The 23,687-nt window shown below is 48.9% G+C and overlaps 1 protein-coding gene across 5 annotated transcripts in view; it reads left to right on the forward strand.

Moving 5' to 3' along the window:
- Positions 1–23,687, forward strand: part of Pax2 (paired box 2) — an 80,804-nt gene that overhangs the window by 13,746 nt on the left and 43,371 nt on the right. For all 5 annotated transcript variants that reach the window (XM_075975101.1, XM_075975099.1, XM_075975098.1 and 2 more), the window contains exons 4-5: positions 18,615–18,700; positions 20,513–20,632. In XM_075975101.1, the coding sequence (XP_075831216.1) occupies positions 18,615–18,700; positions 20,513–20,632 (206 nt within the window). The remainder of the gene's footprint in view (positions 1–18,614; positions 18,701–20,512; positions 20,633–23,687) is intronic.

Genomic DNA, 23,687 nt, shown 5'->3' on the forward strand with positions numbered 1-23,687 from the left:
GTCAGGCAAGTAGAGGAGCTCATGAGTCTGGCACACACTGTCGGGTCTGAAGATCCCTGAGAGTCAGGCTTAAGTACCTCATTCTGCCCCTTACACTGACAGCCTTTTCTTACTTCAAAGCTCATCATGTCCTGAGAAAAGCTGAAAGACCTGGCCTGCGGGGCTTATGTGACTCTGTTTTAGGGACTATGTAGGCTGGTGGTTTCTAGCTGAGCCTGGCTTTCACAGCCTGGGAGGTTGACCTAGCATCGCTGGGAACTCTCAGAAGTCAGACTTGTCAAACCAGGAGCTGGTGGTTTCCTTATTCAGAAAGCTTCTGGTTGGCAGAACCATCTGGTCCCGAAGCAAGACTCCCTGCCAAGACTTGGGTAGTCTGCTCGTTCAGGATATCGCTGCATGCTATCCAGAGAGCAAGGGTTCAGAGGGACAGTAGATGTCAATACATGTCCTAGTGAGTCAACGAGTAAGGGTCAGTCAGGTCCACAGAGGGAGCATGCCTGGATCTGGGAGGGTGGACCCATGTGAGATCAGTGCACATTTGCTCTGTTGGAAGTGAGTGTGTCACCTGTGTGTGGCCGTAGCCCTGGTTGTCTCTACCTGTGTGGGGGTGAGGCCAGGGGTCAGGACGGTCATCTGCAGTCATCTGCAGGGTGCACCCCGCAGTCCGGCATTCCATGGTCCTTCCCCTGCTCCTCCCTCCTCCCCTCCTCCCTCCCTGGGTTAGAAGGATGGGTAGGAGCAGCCCAATCTCAGCTGATTCTAATTGAAGAGCTAAGAGAATCTGATAAGATAAGGAAAGGCAACTTTCCTCCAGGGACCAATGGAGGTGTCGTGTTCCCCACTCTCCTCTGCTTGTCTAAGAAGGGCAGGCAGACTTCCGCTGGGAAAGCCAGAGGGAAGGAGGTTCCTTACCCCATGGTCCTGGGAGGGAAAGCCAGAGGGAAGGAGGTTCCTTACACCATGGTCCTGGGAGGGAAAGCCAGAGGGAAGGAGGTTCCTTACACCACGGTCCTGGGAGGGGAAGCCTGGTGAACTCCCAGGTGAGAGAGAAAGAGAGGTGAGGGCCGGATGCTGTGGCACTGACTGGCCCTGCCTCAGGCCTCATTTGGGGCCCCAGAAAGAGGCTGAAACAGGCAGCTGTGGGGCTTTCTGGGCTGGGCGAGCCTTCAGGGTTGGGGCTTGGTTGCCTGCAGAGGACACAGCTCTGGCTCTAGTCCAGTTCCTTCTAGAAATGGGAGGTGGTGGAATCCACACCCACTATCCGCTTCTACCCTCCTGCCTACCAGGTAACATCTGCCTCCGCCTCTACTCCCATTTCCTCAACTCCCGACCCTAGGGAGACACTCTGCAAGGTCATGCAGACTTCTTAAGAGATGACCGACCTCTCCGGATAGGTACAAAAAGTTGAGAGAAATTCATTTCATGGCCAGTGGCTGCTCAGAAAAGGCGATTCCGGCACCCGAATGTGATAAATGTTAACTGAGCATTAATCGCATTAAAGAGGGCCCTATAAACTTTTCATTTCTAATTAAATTCGTCCAGTGATGCTGCCCAAGCGAGTACTCTGAGCCTTTGTTTATGTGGAAAATTAAAATGCAAATACAATGGGATTTATTTCCAGGAGTGGAGTGATGGTCTGGCCCCTCTGACTGCTGGTCTCTGGCCTGTCAGACTAGGTAACCACTCTGCAGGCGCTGTCCACTGTGCTACAGATTTTAACTGTGCAGGAAGAGGCCGGAAGTCAAGGTCAAACACAATTAGTCGTGAGGAGACGTTATAGGACGAATTCAAGAAGAGAAAAGGCAATAGATAACCCTGTAATGTAGGAAAGCATTTTCTTGGTTTTCTAACCTTCCTCCTTCTATAGGAATAGGAAACTCCTCCCTGCCAAACCCAAACTTGCTTGTGAATAATGTCACCATAAGCCTTACTTGTATCTGAGGTAAAAAGAGGTGTGGGAGGGAGGATTTGGAGGAAAGAACCCCGCCAGGCATATATGAATCTGCTCCTGAAAGAACTCAACAAGGTCAACAGGGAGGCCCACAGCCTGGCTTTCTCTCCAGCACTTGCAGGGTCAGGTCCACATCGCCGTTGTGCCGGGTCCTTCCTGCCAATGCCAAGTGGCATTGACACAGGGCAGTGGAGCATATAGGCATGCATCGAGAAGGCCATTGTGCATGCACGCCTGCACGCACACAGCCTCTTACACACCAGGGGAACTGGGTGCTCATAAGAATAAACAAATGGCCCTCGCGATGAGCCTTTTAGTAGCACGATCCCTTTGATAGAAGCAGTAACCCTTAATACTAGTGAATGATATGAAGTTCCTGCTTACTAAAACATAAATTAGGCTGAGAGGAGAGAAAAACCTAGGTAAGAAAAATCATTTGGGTATATCAGTTAGAGACACTGAAAAATTGCTATGGTGTTCTACGAGTAAGGAAGTTGTAAATAGCATTAAAACGCTAGCAGGAAAGGAAATAGAGGTAGGAGAGATGAGAAAAGGCAGAGTGTTAAATCACAAATAGGGGCTCATGTACAAAGTCACAAACCAGATTTATACCAAGCTTTGCAAAATCTACAACCTGGACTGACAGTAGGTGGGGGACCCCTGTGCCTGAGTGCACACGTCCAGGGCATCCTGACAGTGTGGACAGGGTGGGCTGGCCTGGTAGTGGGCAGGCTGCTCACTGTGCTGGATACTGGAGTTAATCCATCGGCTCCCTGTGCCGGGATCTGATTGGTACGGCTCTGTAGACCGTCAAGGATACAGCCGCATGAGGGTCTTTAAAGGTCTTTAAGCACACGAGTCCCCTGTGAGCTGGATCCACGTTCTAATAGTTCTCCGAGGTAGCAGCCCATTCCTGGAACACGGCCTGCCTGACTGATTTCACAAACAACTGCTACCCCTGTCCTCCTTAGTCTGTTTTATTCTGGGTTGTTCTTTCCTCTTTAGTGTTCACCTGTGTCTTGGGAATGCATGCGCACTTGCTGACAAGCAGACTAATGACCATGGCAACGCCCAAACATCTGGATGAAAATCAAAAACTTTAGTCAATCATCAATGGTAGCTGTCCGTAGGGTGCCAAAGATCTGGTGATTTAGCACGTCCCCCTGGTGGATTGGGTTTCTCAGGTTCCATTCAGGAACAGGATCAGCATCTCAGAAAACACATATTTCAGAAGAAAATATTCTAGGGGACAGTGTGCTTAGGGCGCTTCGTGGATGCACTTGGGTCTGAGTTCTGATTTAAAGGGAGCCTGGGCCAGGCACAATAGTGGCAGCAGTTAGTGTCTGGAAAAGCATAGCCATTGGACACACTGGAAGAGGCTTTATCCAAATAACCTTCGGCTGTCCATTAGGCCTGGTTTCCACTAGGGAGCCTGCCATCCGAAGGTTCTTAATAGACATGGTCATTCACTCATTCATCGTTCCACTCACCCATTCAGAAATCTCTCGCTAAGTGCCTGCTATGTGCCAGACAAGTCACATAAAGCTCCTTGGCACAAAGCAAGAGGCAGGTCCCAGGGAAAAAATGCCATATTTTGAGTCTGGCTAATCTCATGTCCTTTCTGTACCTCAGTTTCCCTAGTCTTATAGGGAAGGGATAATCATTTAAGTCTCTTACAGGCTCTTATGAGGATTAAATGAGCCATAAATCTACCTAGAATTGCAACTATCTAATATTAAGGGATCAATAAATGTTACTATTCTTATTACAATAGTAATAATAGTAGGCATTTCTAGTTCTAGTCTGTGTCAATATGTATGTCTTCTGGCTTGTCTGTGTATGAGCACTGAAGTATTTTAAATAATAAGGTCTGAAGGGTCAGGTGTCTTGGCTCACATCTGTAATCCTAGCACTCAAGAGGCTGAGGCAGTCGGTTCCTGAATTTAAGGCCAACTTGGGGGCTATATGGGAAAAAATTACTTAAAAAACAAACAAGAAAAGAAAAACAAAAAGAAAGAAAGATGGCTCAAAGAGCCAAACGTGTAGTCAACGAACAGGGTTGAGTATCGTGAAAGCCAGTGAGAATCATAGCATCCTGTGAACCCAGCTGAACTCAGGAAGGAGTTGATTCTGTGTCTTTTCCAGGAGGTAGAGAATCTCTGTGCCTCTGGTCTCTGATCACTGACTAGAGCTAGTCGAGTAATTGTCCCTTTGTCCACTTTGAAAGCCCAGTCTGTATACACGTGTGAGTGTGCGCGCACTCGCGTGTAGCCCAGCCTGTATACACGCGTGAGCGTGGGTGTGCCCGTGTGCGTGCTCGTGTGTAGCCCAGCCTGTATACACGTGTGAGTGTGTGCATGCTCGTGTGTAGCCCAGCCTGTATACACGCGTGAGCGTGGGTGTGCCCGTGTGCGCACTCGTGTGTAGCTCAGTCTGTATACACGTGTGAGTGTGTGCGTGCTCGTGTGTAGCCCAGCCTGTATACACGTGTGAGTGTGTGCGTGCTCGTGTGTAGCCCAGCCTGTATACACGCGTGAGCGTGGGTGTGCCCGTGTGCGTGCTCGTGTGTAGCCCAGCCTGTATACATGCATGAGCGTGGGTGTGCCCGTGTGCGTGCTCGTGTGTAGCCCAGTCTGTATACACGTGTGAGTGTGTGCGTGCTCGTGTGTAGCCCAGCCTGTATACATGCGTGAGCGTGGGTGTGCCCGTGTGCGTGCTCGTGTGTAGCCCAGCCTGTATACACGCATGAGCGTGGGTGTGCCCGTGTGCGCACTCGTGTGTAGCCCAGCCTGTATACATGCATGAGCGTGGGTGTGCCCGTGTGCGTGCTCGTGTGTAGCCCAGCCTGTATACACGTGTGAGTGTGTGCGTGCTCGTGTGTAGCCCAGCCTGTATACACGTGTGAGTGTGTGCGTGCTCGTGTGTAGCCCAGCCTGTATACACGCGTGAGCGTGGGTGTGCCCGAGTGCATGCTCGCGTGTTTATGCTGCACTCGTCCCGGATGAGCTTGCCGTTGCTTCGGGAGTTGAAGGTTGGCATTTTCCAGGCTCCATGGCATTTCCCCGAGTTGTGCTTCTTTGCATTTGTAATTTTTTCAAGAGATAAATGGAACAGCGGTGGGGGAATCTTCGTGTGATAGTTTTGAAGGGTCTTCCTGGTTCTTAAATGCCATACTGGAGAGAGAGAGAGAGAGAGAGAGAGAGAGAGAGAGAGAGAGAGAGAGAGAGAGAGAGAGAGAGAGAAGGGAAACAAACAGGAAGGGGGGGAAGAAAGAAAGAAAGAAAGAAAGAAAGAAAGAAAGAAAGAAAGAAAGAAAGAAAGAAAGAAAGAAAGAAAGAAAGAAAATAGGGGTAAGACAAAGGATGAAAAAGAGGAGCAAGCCAGCAGTTGACAAACTCAAGTCACATCTGTCAAGTGTTCACGGGAGGACAGGGATCTGGTAACCACTGCAGTTACTACCACTACTGAGGGAAAAGTATTTTAAGAAAAGATTTTAGGAAATAAAATTACTTTGGTGCAATGGTCCAAAGTACTGCACATTAATAGATTCTTCTGTTTACTCGGTGTCCAGCAAAAATATGGTAAAAACCAAATATGTCCCAACTCAGAATGACAGGTCTCATCTCTATGGGACATCCCATGGGATGAGGCTGAGGACCGATCCTGTGCTATCACCCTTTGGCTCAGTGACCTCCTTCAGTGCCAGGAACCCCAAAGAGCCACACTCTAGGGCCTACCTGTCACTTATCGGATATACTAAGATTTCTTTTATTTTTAATTGTGCATGTGTGAGAGAGTGGGTATGGGTATGTGAGGGCATGTGCCCCGGTGGCCATGTTGGGCCCCTGTAGCTGGAGTTACAATTATAAGTAGTAACTGACCTGCCAGGCAGGGGTGCCGAGAATTGAAGTCAGATCTTCCGCAAGAATAGTATGTGCTCTTAAATGCTTTGCCATCTCTCCAGCCTCTTTCTGGATATCTAACAGGCAAGTTGGCTGTTAAAGGTCCTTATGTTTTTTTTTAATATTTATTTATTATGTATACAATATTCTGTCTGTGTGTCTGCCTGCAGGCCAGAAGAGGGTGCCAGATCTCATTACAGATGGTTGTGAGCCACCATGTGGCTGCTGGGAATTGAACTCAGGACCTTTGGAAGAGCAGCCAGTGCTCTTAACCTCTGAGCCATCTCTCCAGCCCAAGGTCCTTATGTTTTAAATTATAAAGCCAACTCAGTGCTGGGGTGTGAGATTAGGGCCTTGTGCACTCTAGGCAGTTACTCTAACACTGAGTTATATCCCTAACGCTAGGGAGAGTTTAAAATCAACTAAGTTGGAATTGTGGGGACTCAATCACAGAGTTTTTCCAATTAAGTATGAGCCTACATAAGGGCTGCCATCTTCCTTTCTTTCTAGTCCTTAGTTCAGAGCCAGCTGTTACCACTGTCAACCCCCAGCCCCTGACTGTCCAAACACCTGGGAAGAGAGTTCCCTGCTAGCCCCGTTCTACCCAGCTGCACTTTTTATATTTCTTTTCTTAAAACACACACATTCACCCGTTGATCGGCCTTACGATTTCATGTGCATGAGCACACTTGCACACGTGTTTGGTTTTGGTCACTCTCGTGGCGGCTTTACCCCGTAAACTTTATAATCCTGTCATCTTCATCATCATCCCACTCGTAGCTAGGCAGTCCTTGCTACAGCAGAGCAGTCTAAGCAAATCACATGTATTAATTGATGTAAGCCTCATGAACAACCCCACAGGGCTTTACAGCAGTGTTTATAGCTGTGGTCACTGGAGTACAGAGAAGCCAAATAACTTGCTCAAGGTCACAGACTAAGTAGCAGAGCCAGGATTTGAACCCACACAGTCGTGGTGCTGGAGCCCATGTGCTTATCTACTACAGCACAGTTCTTGTCTACTCTGGATCAAAGAAAATGCAGACCTGACTAGTCCCTGCTTCGTCTTGTGCCCTGCTGTGACTTCATGTATTTACTTACAAACTTAAAACATGCACCCTGAGCCCCAGGGGAAGGGCAATCATCCGGGAATGGTGGGGGAGAAGATGCTTTGGGGCAGTGCCACAGAGTGGAGAGGAACAGGGGCTCTGGGAGACAGAGGCCAGGGTGTTGTTCCCACTGGGACTGGGAACTTCACTTCTACCCATCCTCCCCCTCCCCAGCCAGGATTTAGACTCAATACAGGGATAAAGTTTGGCCTAGGGGTTTTACTCTCCAGATTAGGCAGGAGCAGGAGGGTGTTCAGACACCCAGATCTGAAGCAGTGTGGTTACATCAGAACTCTTCCAGCCAAGAATAGAAATAGAAAATCTAAACTGCATCATCCAGAGGGTATTTGTCCTGCATCTCTGGAATTTTTCCTCTGGAAAGAAGCAGTGCAAATGACCAGGCCAGAGTAAGGTTTAAAAAAAAAAAGCCAAAGGATCGGCCCTCTCACCCACAACTGTAAGAAGAAGGCCATTAAAGCAATTACTGAATCACAGAGCCACCACCCAGATCCAGCACCATTACTCAGCCCACATCACCAAGGAGACACCCATTAACCTAATCTCTGAGACATACATTATGAATAAAGAGATGCAGATATGATCAATGAACACAATAATTCAAAGCAGAAACAGACACTGCCACCAAACAATACTCAAATTCCTCCAACTCATTGTTACAAGAAGTGCAGTCACCTCGATACCATACCACAAACCAAAACAAACCTGAGGCCAGTTCCTGCAATGTGTCCACACAAGACCACACACACTAACCCATTATGCAATGCAAACTATCCATCCTACAGGCCACCCCAACACAAAGGCTGACCTTAGGTGGTCCTCGGAACAATATAAACACAGGTAAGGCATACAAAGATAGAGCCAGCACTGAAGCACCCAGCCCTCAGCACACCCTGCAGAATAGAATACAGTTCCTGAGCACAGTACAGCTGCCAGCACCGCCCCCTGTCCAGCAGGTGGATGTATCTAGACCATCACCTCTGACAAGGCCTCCAGGCTCTGGCCGCTACTAAAAGAGTAAACTGTCCCCAGAGCCTGCTTCCCGAGACAGGACAAATCAGCTCTATCCTGGTTGGGGTTTAATAAGACCTCGCTGTTATGGCAAATGACAGAACTCGAGGGATGATGGGGAAAGGTGGGGGCTGGGGGCTCTCCAAGCTGGGTGCAGGAATTCCCTTCTGACTCCTGCCTCTGTGGCCGTTCTGAGCTGAAGCCGTCTCTTGCTGGGTGTTCACTGAGTATCGATTCGGTCTGCAAGCAATTTTAATATTTCTTCAGGGACTTTCCGGCAACAGCACAAGTCATTAATTCACCCTCCCAAATTGCTTATTCAATAGCAGGAACATGGCTCCTGAATAAAGTCCCAGAATTTATGTGACTTGCACGAGTCAGGAGGTCAAACAACTGTTATGGAGCGAAGTTAAAAATCCAAATAAAATATTGACACTTTTTTGGGGAGGGGACGAGGGGGAGGCCAAGGTATTTAAAATAGGTTTTTGTTGCAATGCCCCCAGGATAAAGAATGGAAGGAGACTGAAGACAAGTTGGAGTTTATAAAATCAATGGAATTTATTGCACATCTACTTGGCATTTAATAATTCTCTCATTTCCACATCCCCAACCCCCACCCCATTCTGACCACAGACAGGGAGATACACAGGTATACAAATGCACATTTATGCGCATCGATAGCCGCACAGACCAATATAAAAACTGGACTGCGATGTGAGAGTCTCAGGCACCCTGAAAAAGGAACATCGATGGGTTTCGCAACAGAAACAGGCATAAGTTGGCAGATATTCATGATCAGCTTTTGATAAGTATATTCACTGTTGTAAATCTCAGATCAATGCATCAGAACAGATATGAATAAGATATGAATATAAAGATGTGCTCATCACAGAAATAGTTTTTAAAGTGTAGAAGCTGAGAAACATCCATATGCAGGCTCATCCTGGGATTGCGTACACGATTTGCAAATTATGGTTTGTCTGTAACACAGACATGATGCTTATCAGATAATCTATAGCACATGCATGGGAGAGGAAAGCATGTTTCGAAACACAGCCACATGCAACCTCTGCTAGTTGTCTACAGATGTTTGCAGTGGTTCAAATCGCGTCTGTGAAAAGACTAAGAAAATTGTTCATGCTCAAATAGCTAATAGACACAAAGGGCTATTAATATAGAAATTTCCAGAGGAGATTATATTACCTTAGCTCTCAGATATTGAAGTCACAGGCCTGGATCCAAAGCAATGTGATATTAAGAATGTGACCTTGGGTGAGTTGCTTAGCCGTGCTGTTGACTCTACGGTAGACTAGAGAACACACCTCTGTGAGGAGCTATGGTTAGGATTTGAATGAGAAAACGCGTTGTGTACAATGTCTATTACACAGTGAATACAAACTAAATGATAGGGCCAGTAAGGCGAGGCAGTGGGTGAAGGTACCTGCTGTCCTGGCTGATGACCTGCGTTCAATCCCCCAAAACAGACTGGTGTAAAGAGTTAGCTTCCTCTGGTAACTGATCTGCTCTGACTTCCACAGGAGCACGCCACACACAAATGAATACATGTAAAAGCTTTAAAACATGATAGTTATGACTTTCACTGCTGTTCTGTGCAGCCCTTCTGGTGAGCTTTAGCCTTGGACAGATCCTACCACTTGTTCTTGATAAGACTAACTTTTTCTACCAAGCGATTAGTGGAGCGGGTTCTACAGTGAGACACCCGTGTTTAAATTCTGGCTCTGTTACAGAAATGCTGTGTGACCGTAGGTAAGTTAGCTAATATTTCTGAGCCTCAGTTTCCACATTAAAGAACAGGAATAATAATCTTCATAGATACTTATAAGACTGGAATTTTATTTTATTATTATTTTCTTTTTTTAGGCAGTCTCTTTATCTAGTCCCGATTCTCCTGGTGCTTACTGTGTAGACCAGGCTGGCCTCAGGCCACAAAGATTTGCCTGTCTCTGCTTCCTGAGCACAGGGGTTACATTTTAAAGTCCATATAAAGCACTTAGCAAATGCCTGGTACATAGAGAACATAAGTTAGCACACAGTAGCCCTTAAGATTCTTCTCTTCCAATAATGTCAATAACTCGGTAGTTCAGTTCTCTTTATTATAGCTGACCTTGTTTGTTGCTTGGCGGTAAGAAAAATAATTGTGACACTTGTTCTTGCTGAGCTGAGTCCAAGGGAGGATTCAGTATGACCTGGGCAAGCAGAGAAAGGTTTCAGTTCTCTCTGGCAAAGAGAGCAGAAAGAGATGGACTGGGAAGGTATAGGAGCAAGAGGCTGGGGCGGGCAGGAGGCTGGGGGGCAGGAGGCTGGTGGGGGCAACTCTAAAAACTAGGCTGAGAAGCTCTGACTTCACCATGTCTGAAACAGGAAGCAAGGACAGCGTTAGCTCCTTCCTATCCTTTCAGGACAATGAACGATGGGTTGTTTTTGAGTCCCTGAGTGGCTGAGGTGACAAGGGCCAGAGGCAGCAAGACCAGGCAGTCACTAGAAAGTCCAATATCCCTGCAGGCTTCCTTTTGCTTACAGAGGGGGGCGGGTATGTGTATGGAGGGGGAGGCAGGATGGCCAGGCTCAGAGCGAAGACTCACTGTGGTAGCGAGCCTATCGCAGTACCATTTTGCCATTACAGTAGACGGTCCCTGAGCTACGAGACCCTCCCAGGCAGGACCGTGGGGTGGACAGCTGCTGGACTCCAGCTTTAGCAGGAAGCCCTGACAGATGAGGGCAAGGCCAGTGACAAGAGGAGGGAGTCTGGTCACGCTCTGGCTTGGCATGAACCGCAGACCGGTTTCCAAATGGTTAGTTAAACACATTGCCTCTTAATTTTTAAACCTATGCATATCTTGACGTTAAATCAACCCATATGCTTACGGTTCATCACATAAACTATCACTACTGCCCCCTTGGGCCAGCCCCATGGCCCATCTAACCTGGTAAATTGTGTCTGGCCTGGGATCCCAGGGACACACAGTGAAAGGCCTGTCGCCCTCAAAGCCAGTCCTAGAAGGACAGGAAACCGCGTAGAATCTAGAAAACCACTAGAATGGTTCCTGGGATGTCCAAGAACTATTTTGAAACGTTTTCATTTTTAACCTAGAATTTAGTCTCTTCAGAGGAAATTATAGCTTCTGGAATTTTGGTGGAATTCTGTTGGTTGGAGTCAGGGTTACCAGGCTGTGAGAACTGTGGCCTGAAGGATCGGGAAGGGAGCCATTTTCATGCTCTAAGAGCATCTCCTGATTCTCCACCCCACCCCGTCCCCAACCAGCAGGTGCTTCCCCGGCTTGAGCTCATCTTCTCACACTGTAGAGTTCAGAAACTCTAATTTAGGAAGATCAAGGAGAGACTGAGGGGTTTACGTTTTACCGATGTCCCAAGGGATTCTGATGCAGGTAGTTCCAGGGCAGTCATTTGAGGACACCCTTTTGCAAGCTCTCTGGTAGGATTCTCGTTCTTGAAGCCTAATTATAACTTCCAGATGAGCATCCCTACAACCCAAGCACTTAGGAGGTGGAGGCAGGAAGATTAATAAAAGGGAAGCCTGGTGGTGGGGGTGCACATCTTTAATCCCAGCACTTGGGAGGCAGAGGCAGGTGGATCTCTATAAGTTCAAAGCCAGCCTGCTCTTCAAAATGAGTTCCAGGACAGCTAGAATTGTTACACAGAGAAACCCTGTCTTGAAAAACAAGACAAAAAAAGTACAGGGTAAGCCTGAGCTACATATATATTAAGTTTAAGATGTGAGCCTAGGCTATATGAGCACCAACCCATCTGTCTGTCTGTCTGTCTGTTCCTCTCTCTCTCTTTCTTTCTCTCTCTCTCTCTCTCTCTCTCTCTCTCTCTCTCTCTATATATATATATATATATATATATATATATATATAACATTTAAATATATACAATATATTATATAAAATGTTTAAATATATTACATATAAATGTATAAATTAAAAATATATTATCTTAATTTATATGTGATATATAAACACATATTTTTTGTATATTATATATAAAATATATATTGAGAGAGAGAGAGATCTTGACATCCTCTGGGAAGATCTCTCCTAACCGAGAACCTATGTGTTCTAGCTGTGTCCTGCTCTAGCCGGAATGGAAAGGTGTAAGGAATGACTGCCTCACTGGTATTCTTATTGTTCAAACTAAACCTCGCAGAGCCTGTGAGCAAGCCTGGGCAACACCTCTAAACCATGCACACTGCAGAAGTCGAGCCCACAAAGGGAGAGTGTGCGTGGAGGCCCTCCAAGTGGTCACTGTGGAGACAGAGGCAGGGTTTCCAGGGGCCCTTGTGTGAGGAGAAGGTAAACCTCAGCCTCCGGTCTGAAAGGTTACTCAGTTCTGTGGGGTCCTCTGCAGGAGGCACCACATCAGGAGAGTTGACAGCTTCCTGGTGATCTATGGCATCTCACTTGCTAGGAAATGTCTCCAGCTGGCTTGCCTCAGGGCCAAGCTGGGGATACATGCCCAACCCAGGCAGTGCTCAGAGACCTGAGATGAAGCAATTACCTGCATTTGTTGGATGACATATCCTTTGCTGAAGCAAATATAGTTGTTTGTTTTAAGAGTGAGCCAGCTCTTGATCGCCATTCAGCTTGAAGTCACTGGCAGAGGCCCCGCCCTCTCACTGGTTATGGGCTCAGTGGGCAGTCAGCTTATCTAGTCTGAAACATTCCCTACCTTACAGATCCCATACTAGGGATTGAGCATGTTTTGTAGACTCCAGAGTGGAACAGTCGAAGCTGGCTTATATATGTACAAAGGACGTGTGCTCGAATACTTGACATTTTGCTATTAAGGCTCTTGGAGCAAACCAATAATATGGGCAGGCTTGGGGGGCAGCCTGCTGTTCCTTGAGGAAATGATTCCAGAGTTTCCAGGGCAGACTGCTTCAAGCCAGTGAGTGGGATTTCAGGAGGACGTTCTCGGGGATCCCGTGTCTCGGCAGCTGGCCGTAACACACGTTGTTACTCCCATGTCCTGGTGAGGACTCGTGGGTTTCAGTAGCCTCTTAGCCTCCTTGTCTAGGTCTAGGATACAGGAGCTTGGGAGTCTGCTCGCTTGAAAGTCTCTCTCTGGGAGCAGAAGAGCTGAGGGGTTGAGGGTGTGGGCCTTGGGATGAGTCTTCTTAAATCCAAATCTCTGACTTGCCATTTATAAAACAGATGGCCTCTGACCATCTGCGAAGCAGCTTCCTGGGAGAACGGAGCAAATGAAATGTTGGACGTACTTAGAACATGGCCTCTCACCCAGGCAGGATGCAGTGTTCTTTAGTCACTAAAGTTTCATCGGGGAGGCATCACTCTTAGCGGGGCTGACCACCTAGACCTTACTCCTTCCAGGGGGGCTGTCGGAGGTCATCTCAATGCTAATAGGACTGCCTCTTGTTTCCACCTGAGGGGAAGTTTTTGCACACCATTTATTATCATATAATATAATGCAACATACTATCATACATAACATAACATAATATGATGGGTAGGCTAACTTGGAAACCCTGAGGCAGACCGTGGATGGATGGATGGATGAATAGATACATTTGTACTAAGTATACATACATTATATCATTCTATTGATTTGTAAAAAGTTCCTGGTCTGCCTGGCTGTAATGAGATTTTTGAACTTTGCGTGGCGATCAATGAGAGGAATATTATTGGCCTGGAGAATTGATATACCTGCTCTCGGTGGCTTGTTCTGCTCCCAGGCCAACCCGGCCCCCCAGGTGTACGATTCCAGCAGACACTTAACCTTTTTTACAGTGTCATCAGGCTAAAAGGAATCTAATAGTGACACAGGACTTGTGCTCAGCACTCTGCCACTATTGCTTTCCTGTCACAAATAATTTATAGCCTTCTATTTCCATCCCAGAGCCCTGCACCCCAGCCCTACCTCCCGCTTTCCCCCAGCTCCCGGGAATCAATAAACTCACACAGTCATAGTGGGACTTCAGGGTGCAAGGAGATGGACAGATGGACAAAGAGGGAGAAAGAGGAGCCGAGACAGAGATGCAGAGACCAAGAAAGACAGAGAAGGGTTAAGTAGGAGTCCGACTTCCCAGTGAAGGTTGAGCTATCTCCTCACCAATGTAACAGGCTTGCTGGGAGAGCACCTGAGACTGTTTTGATCTTCAAGGTGGGAGGAAGTGGAGGTCTCCTGGGAGTTTAACCAAAGAGGAAGTGACCTCACCATCTGCTTCATCATCTAAAGCGCTGCCATCACCTGAGTCCTCTGGGGGTCCATCCCAGGGCACTTGGGCGGGACTCAGTCCAGGCGCAGCCTGCCTTCCGGGAAGTCTTTCTGATTGCAACCTCTTGGGATCAGCCCGTGGCTCCTGCTGCTGTTCATCTTCTCCATGTCTTCCCAGGGAGTACCTGCATTGATTCAGTTGGGGCATCTTAAGAAGGGAGGCCTCCTGCCTGCACCTGGCTTGGCCCCTAAATTGAAAGCAGCTAGGCACAGGGGTCACCCACAGGGATAATAACACAAGTGAACATTATTATTACAGCTAGCATTTATCGAACCGGCCATCATTCTAATCATTTTACATGAATTATCCTACTTAATCCTCGCCGCAGCCCTGGGAAGTCCATAGTAGTATTATCTCATTTCGCAGATAAAGGAGTAAGAAAAGTCCAAGGGCTTCCCAAAAAGAGTTAAACAGAGCTGGGGTTCTGACTCAGGTAGACTGATCCTGGAGCCCATATCCCAAACCCCTCACGAGTCCAGGGGTGGCGGTACACGCCTGTATTACTACCACTCAGCACCTGGGAGGCAGGAGGACCAACTCAGGCATTTCTGGGTTATATAGTGAGACCCTGTTACAAAACAACAAACAAACAAAGACAGAACAAACCAAGGCCTCAGGAGCTGGCTCAATGGCTAAGAGCATTGGCTGAGTTTGTAAAGAACCCAGGCCTGCTTCCTAGCACTCACATCATGGCTCATAACTGTCCGCAACTCCAGTTCCATGGAGTTCCAATTCTCTCTTCTGTCCTCCATGGGTACCAGGCATGTGGATAGTATTTATACATACATACAGGCAAATATTTGTAAAATAAAAATGAAAACATCTTTTAAAAAAAGAAAAACCAAGATCTGAATTCCTTTAGCTATATATGCACCCTTGCGAGACATTGCAATCCCAGTAGTCCCTTTGTTGGAAGCAAGGTAAAGCACCAAGTAGGTGGGCTCTTGCTGAAATGAAGGAGGAAGAACATCCTGTGTGGGAAAGTCCGCTCGGGTGGGAAAAGGAGCAGTGCCCTCTCTTTCACGTTGAGCTCAGGATGTAAGAGGAATATAAATAACCATAGAGTTTTCAGAACCCCAGTTCTTAAATTCCATATGATCAGCTCTGGTGCCTGGCAGGTGCCCACTGCCTGGGGTCATGGATGGGCACCAAGAGCCTTAGTAACTCATAGCAGGCACCCTGCCCAGCTTCTCTCCCATGCACCACCAAGCTGCTGTCAGGGCATAGTGATTTTCTATCACTTGCTGCCTCAGCTAAATCTGTATCAGTGCCTCAGGGGTCAGAGGCTCTGGTAATAAAGACAGGAACTGCACCAGCCGGTCCAGTTATCTGTGTGCCCTGGCCCCAGCCCTGGAACTCCTTAAACCAGAGCCTGTCAGTCTTTAAGCAGGGCCACTGCAGGTTCACCAGATGCTGGAAACTTGTGTAGAAACAGCTGCCTGGGAGAAGTCTTACCTTCTACACTTTCGTAAAGGTGGGGTCGTATTGCTCTCAGTGACTCAAAACCTCTCCTCTATCTTCTGACTGCTAAGGGTACAAAGCTGTATAAGTTCCTTCCTGACATTATGGTTGTCTTTGTCTAACTCTGCCCTGGTCCTTCACTCCAGTCCCCCACTATTCTGCCCTGCTTTGCATCCTCCATCTATTGTCTCCCTGGCAACCTCACCCTCTTCCTCTTCTCTGGTACTCCTCTTTCCTGCCCTGAATCACCCTTCCTACCCTCTGTGGTTACTGGGCCAACCTCTAACTTCCACACCACCATCATCTTTTAGAAGTCCCCTCTCTTCCCTGCACCTCTTCTGCCAGGATCCTGCTCCAGCTGCCTGGAAGTCACTAATGGCCGCCGTTGGCACTGTAGTGTCCCTCCATCTACTGAGGTCAGGCTACCCTGCTCTGTATTGGTGCTGCCGGTGGCCACAACTGCAACCTCCCATATTGTTCCATGTCCCTTTCCAGTAGACTCCTTTCTGCGCCAGTCCATGCCTGGGCTTGCCCACCTCACACATCCAGAGCCAACAGCACACTTCTTTCCCATGCCATTCACCTTCCTGCATACCTGTTCTCCACAATGGTACATGCCACACGGCTTCCACTATCCAGGAGTGGTTTAGAGCCAGGCTTGACTCCAGTTAGTCATCAAACCCTGACCAGTCTCCCTTATTTCTTTTCCTTCATACTTTTGAAGATTCTCACCTTTCTTTCTTCCTTCCTTCCTTCCTTCCTTCTTTTCTTTCTTTCTTTCTTTCTTTCTTTCTTTCTTTCTTTCTTTCTTTCTTCCTTCCTTCCTTCCTTCCTTCCCTCCCTCCCTCCCTCCCTCCCTCCCTCCCTTCTTTCTTTCTTTCTTTCTTTCTTTCTTTCTTTCTTTCTTTCTGCCCCCTCGTTAGTATCTCACGCGAACATATTAGCTTCCTGAGATCAATCACTTTGACCGCGTCCCCTCTAGTTTGAGCATTGCTCATGGCTCCAGACCTCTTAGGCTTGACTCTTACATGATGATGGAAGGATAGTAAAGTAGCAGAAAATGCAAGCTTCAGAGACTGAATTTAGACTCCGCTCTAACTGGCAGTATGGTCCTAAAGAAACCTTAATTATTAACCGTCGTCGGCTTTGGTTTTCTATCTGCAAGGTGAAGGCAATGGTACTTATTTCTGAAGTTGTGCAAATGAACAGAAGTACGTATGGGGTCATATAGGTTATATATAATATTGATGCACCCATTTTAATGAGTGGAAAAGAGCTGTTTCTATCATCGGGTGCAAGCTTTCAGCCCTATTTCCTCTCCTCCTGCTCATACCTCTGCTACTTCTGACTGTAGGTGCAGGCACCAGCCCAGCCTTGTGTTCTGCCTGGGCTTCCTCACTAGTCCCCCCGCCCCCCAGCACCTGTGTATAATGTGCTGCTATTCTCTTGTTCGTCTTAAAACCAGGTCCATATTTTCCCCCTGGGGAAAGAGACCTTGGAGAGGCTGTGTCACTGTGAGCCCGTTATTGTTCACTTGAAGACACTGAGGCACAAAGACACCATGTGATAACTGTGAGGCTGTGTGGCTTCTTAGTGACAGGGACCAAACATTGGCTCTGTTGTACAGCCTGGTGCACTTTCTACTGTTTCCTGTGCCCCTCCTGCAATTGGCTTAGCTCTGCTTTGGATCTGCGCCAGGCTCCACGTCCTCATTCACTTCTCCCTGGTCCCTACCTTCAAGGGATGCTTCTTCTTCCTCTGGACCTGGTGGCCTCATTGCCTTGGGCTACCTGGCAGTCTTTAAATGTGAATCCCCTCCCCCAACTTTCCAGCACTGGGAGAAAGTGTTCCAACTATGTGCTTGTAAGTGATTAGAAAAAGCTCAAGTTGAGCTGAGGGTGGTGGTGGTGCACTTTTAATTCCAGTACTCAGGAGGCAGAGGCAGGGGTAATATCTGTGAGAGAGTTGGAGGCCAGCCTGATGTACAGAACGAGTTCCAGGACAGCCAGAGAAACCCTGTCTCAAAAAGAAAGAAAGAGAGCTGTAGTTGAAAGATTCCCACCTTGCAGCTTCCTGGAGTAGATGTGAACTTGGCTTTCTGCAGGGAGGAGCGACGCTGAGTTGGATAGGGTACAGGAAGAAGCAAATTGCCCAGCCCCTAGGTTTGGTCTCTCTCATTATGGGGCTCTTGTGTTTTTCTGGCCTCCTGTGAGGTGGGCTTCTCCCTCCCAAGAGGATTTCATTTGTTCCTTTATTTCCCCGGGAGTGCACAAAGCATGGTGCTAGCTCTTCAACCAGTCTGGTAAAGAAACTCTGACTCAAGGAAGACCATAGAAAAGAAAGGGAGGCTGTAAGCCAGCCAGATGAGGAGCCGGTTGTGAGGGGCCTGACGCCTGGCAGAGACTAGATGTTGTGGGATCACGGGTGACCAGCCCTGCATTTCTGCCTTCTCTCCTATCTTCAGTACACCAGGAAGCCCCTTCCCTAATTTTGGTCCTAGTTGGAAAGCCTGTCAAAATGACTTCCAGACGCAGCTGTTCCTGCTACTAGGGGCTACATAAATGTGACTGAGGAGGGAAGGTGGATCACTAGTCACCAGGGCAGTCTTCACCCCTCAGAAACAGAAAACATGCTGTGGTCCACTTGACTGAGCCTTAATTCTTGCTGCCCAAACTCAAGCTGCAGCTCAGCTGGTGTTCAGGGCAGGACAGCATGCAGGCCACCTCTGCTGAGAGCTGTGCTAAGTGAACTGCGGAATAGACAGGAAGGAAAGCTCATGCCTTGCAGCGGTGGGTGAAGCCTGCACTGGGCTCGGCAGGGCCCCTCTGCCAGGCAGGGCGAGCCTGGGCCTGGCCTGTGACCTGTAATGATGTTGTGATGCTTTGCAGGATCATTCGGACCAAAGTTCAGCAGCCTTTCCACCCAACACCGGATGGCGCAGGGACAGGAGTGACTGCCCCTGGCCACACCATCGGTAAGAGGGCTCAGGAAAGAGGGAAACCAACTTAGAAAACACAACTCAGCTCTGGGAACTGTCCACTCCAGGGAGATCTATGGTTCTGTGATCCCCAATCACTCCTTTCCCTCCTAGGGTACTGATGCAGGCTCAGTGCCTCCCACATCCTCCTCAGTCTGTCTTCTCACCTCTCCCTCTCCTTTCCTTACTCCTGCCCCTCAGCCTTTTCCTTTGGGTGTTTATTCTGTTCCACCATCATTTATTGTATCTGATGCACTCTCCCTGTACACCTTAAGTGCCACATTGTTTCAAATCTACTTTTTTACTTCCTCTTTTTAAAAACACCTTTTTTTGGGGGGGGGGGTGAGTTGGAGAAATGGCTTAGCAGTTAAGACCACCTTTTGATCCTACAGAGTAACTCAGTTTGGTTTCCAGGACCCAAGTCAGGCAAGACTCATGACCACCTGTAACTCCAGTTCCAGAGGCTCTGATAGCGTTCTGACCTCCCCAGGCATGCATGTGCACATATGTGCACACGTACACATGAATTTAAAGAAATAAATATTGGTGGGCAGCAGTGGCACATGCCTTTAGGCCCAGCACTTGGGAGGCAGAAGCAGGCGGGTCTCTGAGTCAAGGCCATCCTGGTCTACAGAGAATTCTAGCACAGCTAGGGCTACACAGAGAAACCCTGTCTCGAAAAAAAAAGTAAAAATTGTGTGTGGGGGGAAACATGGAACCCATAACCTTATGCACGGTAGACAAACACTTTCTCATAGAGTTACATGCCCAGCCTTTAAATTTTTTCAAAAAAATTAAAACTTTTTTCTCTCTTCTCCCCATCTCTCTCTTTTTCCCAGTCCTCTTCCCTCACCTCATGTGCACGGCTATGTATCTGTCCCTCTGTCTGTCTGCATCATTCCTTCTGGCTTCTTTTCTTTTGTCCTGTTTCCTCCCATCTCTGCCTCTGCTGCTCTCTGCCTGCCTCTCTGGCCCCCTTAGCTCTTCACAGGATCTCAGAGATACAACCCAGGCCTGCCAGAACACTTGCTGCAACTTTCCAAGGCCCCACGCATAGGCACACTGACTGCTTTGCTTTCCTTCCCTGCTGACCAGCAGGAGACAGACAGGCTGGTCCAGCTCTGCTGGGGCTATGGGAGCCTTTGTTCAGCCAGGCCTGGGCTAGTGTGCTGGAGGGTGGGGTGTGCTGAGCTGTACCTGAGCTGACCATAGCACAGTGAGTGTGTTCGCTGGCCTGTCCCCAAGAGCGGAGTAGGAACTTCTCCAGTGATCAAGGCCAGAAACATCCAGGAGAGAGTGAGCAACACTGGGACCAGCTTTGTGCCTCCCCAAGTGTCAGAAATGGGAAACCTCAGACACTAAATCAGGGCTGGCCCAGGAGACCAAGAAGCAGTGAGCTGGGGTTTGCTTGGAGTTCAGCCATTGGATTAGGTGGAGGCTAGAAACGTGGCCCCAGAGGGCGTCTTTTGGAACTGTGCTATCCAGAAGGTCACTGAAGTGCTTTCTAGACAGCTAATCTTGACAGTTTCTGGGCCTAAACTACATCCGTTTGAGAGGAGGGGCTTGAGGGACCAGTAAATGCCATAGGTGGCCCTGGAGGCCTGGGCTGACTGGTCACCACTCACTTCAGGCTGGGCAGAAATGCTAACAGCCTGCATTGTCTGTGGGAGTGATTCCTCCCTCAAGCCTCAGAGGAAGGAAAAGGATATGAGCTCCTTGTCCTTCTGCCCTCTGTTCCCCCCTGTCCCAGCCCCGGGGCTCCAGTCACAACTGTTATCCTGATGGTGTTCCCTCCTTCTTCTCATCCAGTTCCCAGCACGGCCTCCCCTCCCGTTTCCAGCGCCTCTAATGACCCAGTGGGATCCTACTCCATCAATGGGATCCTGGGGATTCCTCGCTCCAATGGTGAGAAGAGGAAACGTGATGAAGGTAAGGGGGAGGGAAGCGCTTTGGCTCCCCTTTGCGTGCTTTGTCCTTGGACTCGGGGCTCCGGTTTCTGCTGGCTTCGCAGCTGCTCTGCCGTGAGATCAGTTTTAGCAGCAAAGCCTAGGTACCCCCACTGCCCTGCTGGTTCCTGAAGCAAGGGAGGGAGGCTACTGCTGGGGCCACCAGCTTCACCATCTGCTCAGCCCCGATGGTCTCACCTTCTGCTGGGACTCACCCCAGCTGTCCCCGTGGGACGCCAGGAGGAGTGGCATAAACTGTTTACCTTGGGAAGGTTGTAGAGGTTGGGGAGACAGCTGGTATCTGACCTGGGGATGAAAGGCCAGCCTGCGTTGGCCTCACTTGATCCCAGTTAGAGGTAGCAGGTGATGCGGACGTGGGCAGCCCTGGAGTCCTTTCTCGTAGCATATGAACACTGCTTCCATTGAAACCACTTGGGGAGCTGGACATAGGGCCTTACCTCACTCTTCATCATGACAGTGGACACCATTCTGATTCCCACTTCTCCTCCTTTTCCCTGAGCCAGTACGTTGGGTAGCATTGGGCCCAGTTAAGAGGAATGGGGAATTAAAGAGGAGAACATGGGATGAAGGAAAATTAAGGGAGAGCCTGATAGGCATAAACATGAGACAAGGTCCTTTTCGGAAGCTTGGTACTCGTGGTGCGTTGGTGGCCAGCTAGTTTTCTTCTGGTGTGTGAGGCCTGGGCCCTCAGATGAACACAGATGCCAATATCTCAGGCCAGCTTCCTGCTCCAGCGCTCTCATAGTCCTAGCTAGGGAAGTGGTAACCTCTGGCATTTCAAGGAGTACGGGTTTCTAAAGATACTCTCCATGAAACAGACCCTGCAAAGATGAACATAAAGGAGGAAGTGACCGTATGTTCCATTAGTTCAAGGAAGTCGTAATTTACGCCTGTTGTCCCTGCATCTGAACCAGGCATGTCTCCTTTCCCTTCGGAAAATGTTGTGTTTGGACAGTAGGTTCTGTAGTCATCCCAAGTGTAGACAAGCCCTTCCTGAGGGGGTAAAGAACAGAGACATGGACAACGATGACATTCCTTAAGCTGCAGACCCAGGCAGAGAGAAGACAGCAGAAGAGCTCTGGCCTCCAGGAGAAGGGACACAGTGCAGGAGAGACCCAGGCCTGGCAAGACAGTGATGACCTGGTGCTGGCCTCCTTCCAGGAGCCCTAATGGCCTCGTTTCACAGGGAAACAGCTTGTCTGGCTTGATTTCTCTTTCTTCCAAAATATCCAAACCCATTTGGCTGCCACGGCCTTTGCCACTCACTAAATTTCATTGTGGTTGTTTTGGCGGCAGCCCCTGATGGGCACAGGGAGACTACGGGAGAGGCCCTAAGCCCCGGTTCTCCCTGGGGCTTCTGACATCCAGGCCTTAGCCAAGCTCCCTGGCACCCTGAGTGCCTTGGTAGAGTCTGCCTCAAACCCTGAGGGTTTCTCTTTAGCCACCTGCCTTGTTTAGAGTGTGAGGTGTCCAGGGGGACCGGAAGGTCACCGGAACCCTTCTGTGCACCCCTTATTGGTCTGAGGTGGTGGCTTTGTGCACCTTCTGCTGCCTGGGCCTTCATGGACGGCCAAGGGAGGCTGGGGCTATCCAGGCTGGGCCAATTGGCCAGGGCAGGAACAGAACGCTCTCCACTCCTCTTGTTCACATCCATTGTTCCCAGTCAGTTCAATTCAGCAACCTCCACTCCCACCCCACTCAGACTGTCAGCTATGAGAATAGCTGACTTAGTACAGAAGGTCCCTAAGCCAAACAAAATATAATTCTTGTCCTTAGGAAGCTTATATTCTAGCACATATGTTAAACACTGCGTCCAGAGAGTTGAATGACCATCAGATACGGTGTGGTGGAGATCTGGCCAGGCCTTTGTTCGGAGGAGGTAGCGAGAGAACTCATGGCCAAGAAGGGCTGTCCTGTGAGGAGGGCCCTGGGGATGGCTGAGGAGGGTGTGCAGGACAATGTCAGCCTGAATTCTGTCTGCTGCATCAAGCCTGTGAACAGCAGTCGCAGGGTGACTTTAGCAAGAACGAGTTGAGTGGGGAAAAGGGGAGCTTTGAGAAGGAAGCCCAAGTAGACAGAGTCACAGGAAGTGACCAAAACTGAGCTATGGAAGAGGACAGATTTTTCTCTGAAGGCAGGAGTAACCCTAAATCTATCTGGGCAGAAAGACTCAGGAGCAGGGTTGGTCTGGGGCCTCCAGTGCCAGCGCAGGACGAAACTGCAGCCGGCAAGTGAGGAATGGTGAGAGCCTCAGAAGCTCTCTGCTAGGCCTAACCAGGTTACAAGAAACATCAGGGATCCCACCAATTTTTTTGTGGGAGTTTTCTTGCCCTGTTTCTACCTCTCTCTCTTTTGAAAATCACCCCCAGGCCTGATGGAGCTGTCCTCTTCCTGGAAGCTGGCCCTGGGAGGGATGCCAGCTTCCCCCCTCCCCAGACCACCATCTCAGTCTTGATCCATGGGACCCAGGTGGGACAGGAGAAGAGGGAGAAAAAGGATGTAAAGGGAGACCTGGAGGACTCCTCCTCTTCCCCCTCCAGAGGCCTCCAAACAGCAGGGCCCAGTTTGCATTAGGGAGCAGCTCAGATGATTAAGAATGGGGAGATAATTATGTGTCAAGATGATGTAGCCCAACTCCACAGTCGGGCCAAGGTAGCAAAGCAGCTGGCAGGCCAGTTAGTTGTCGCAGGAGGAGCCTCGGGCATAGGCTGTACACACACCCAGGTGTGTCCTTCAACTCTTGGGCCAGGACTCTGGGTAAAATGGAGACTGATCTGAGGGAGGGCAAAGTATTGAGATGGATGTTCAGGGACCAGACCCCAGAGGGACTAGAGGACTAGGTGCATCTTCCTCTGGGAGACTCCTACATGTAGCAACTATATTGACCCTCCTTTGACCTCGGATAGAGGGACATCTCCCTAGAAGTGTCTTATCTTGAGGCAAGATGGGCATCCCTCTGCCCTCCTGCTACTCTGGTTTCCACCTCACAACATGGCCCATTAGTTCTAACCACGTTA

Source organism: Microtus pennsylvanicus, chromosome 5, assembly GCF_037038515.1.
Source record: "Microtus pennsylvanicus isolate mMicPen1 chromosome 5, mMicPen1.hap1, whole genome shotgun sequence".
Classification (NCBI taxonomy): Eukaryota; Metazoa; Chordata; class Mammalia; order Rodentia; family Cricetidae; genus Microtus; species Microtus pennsylvanicus.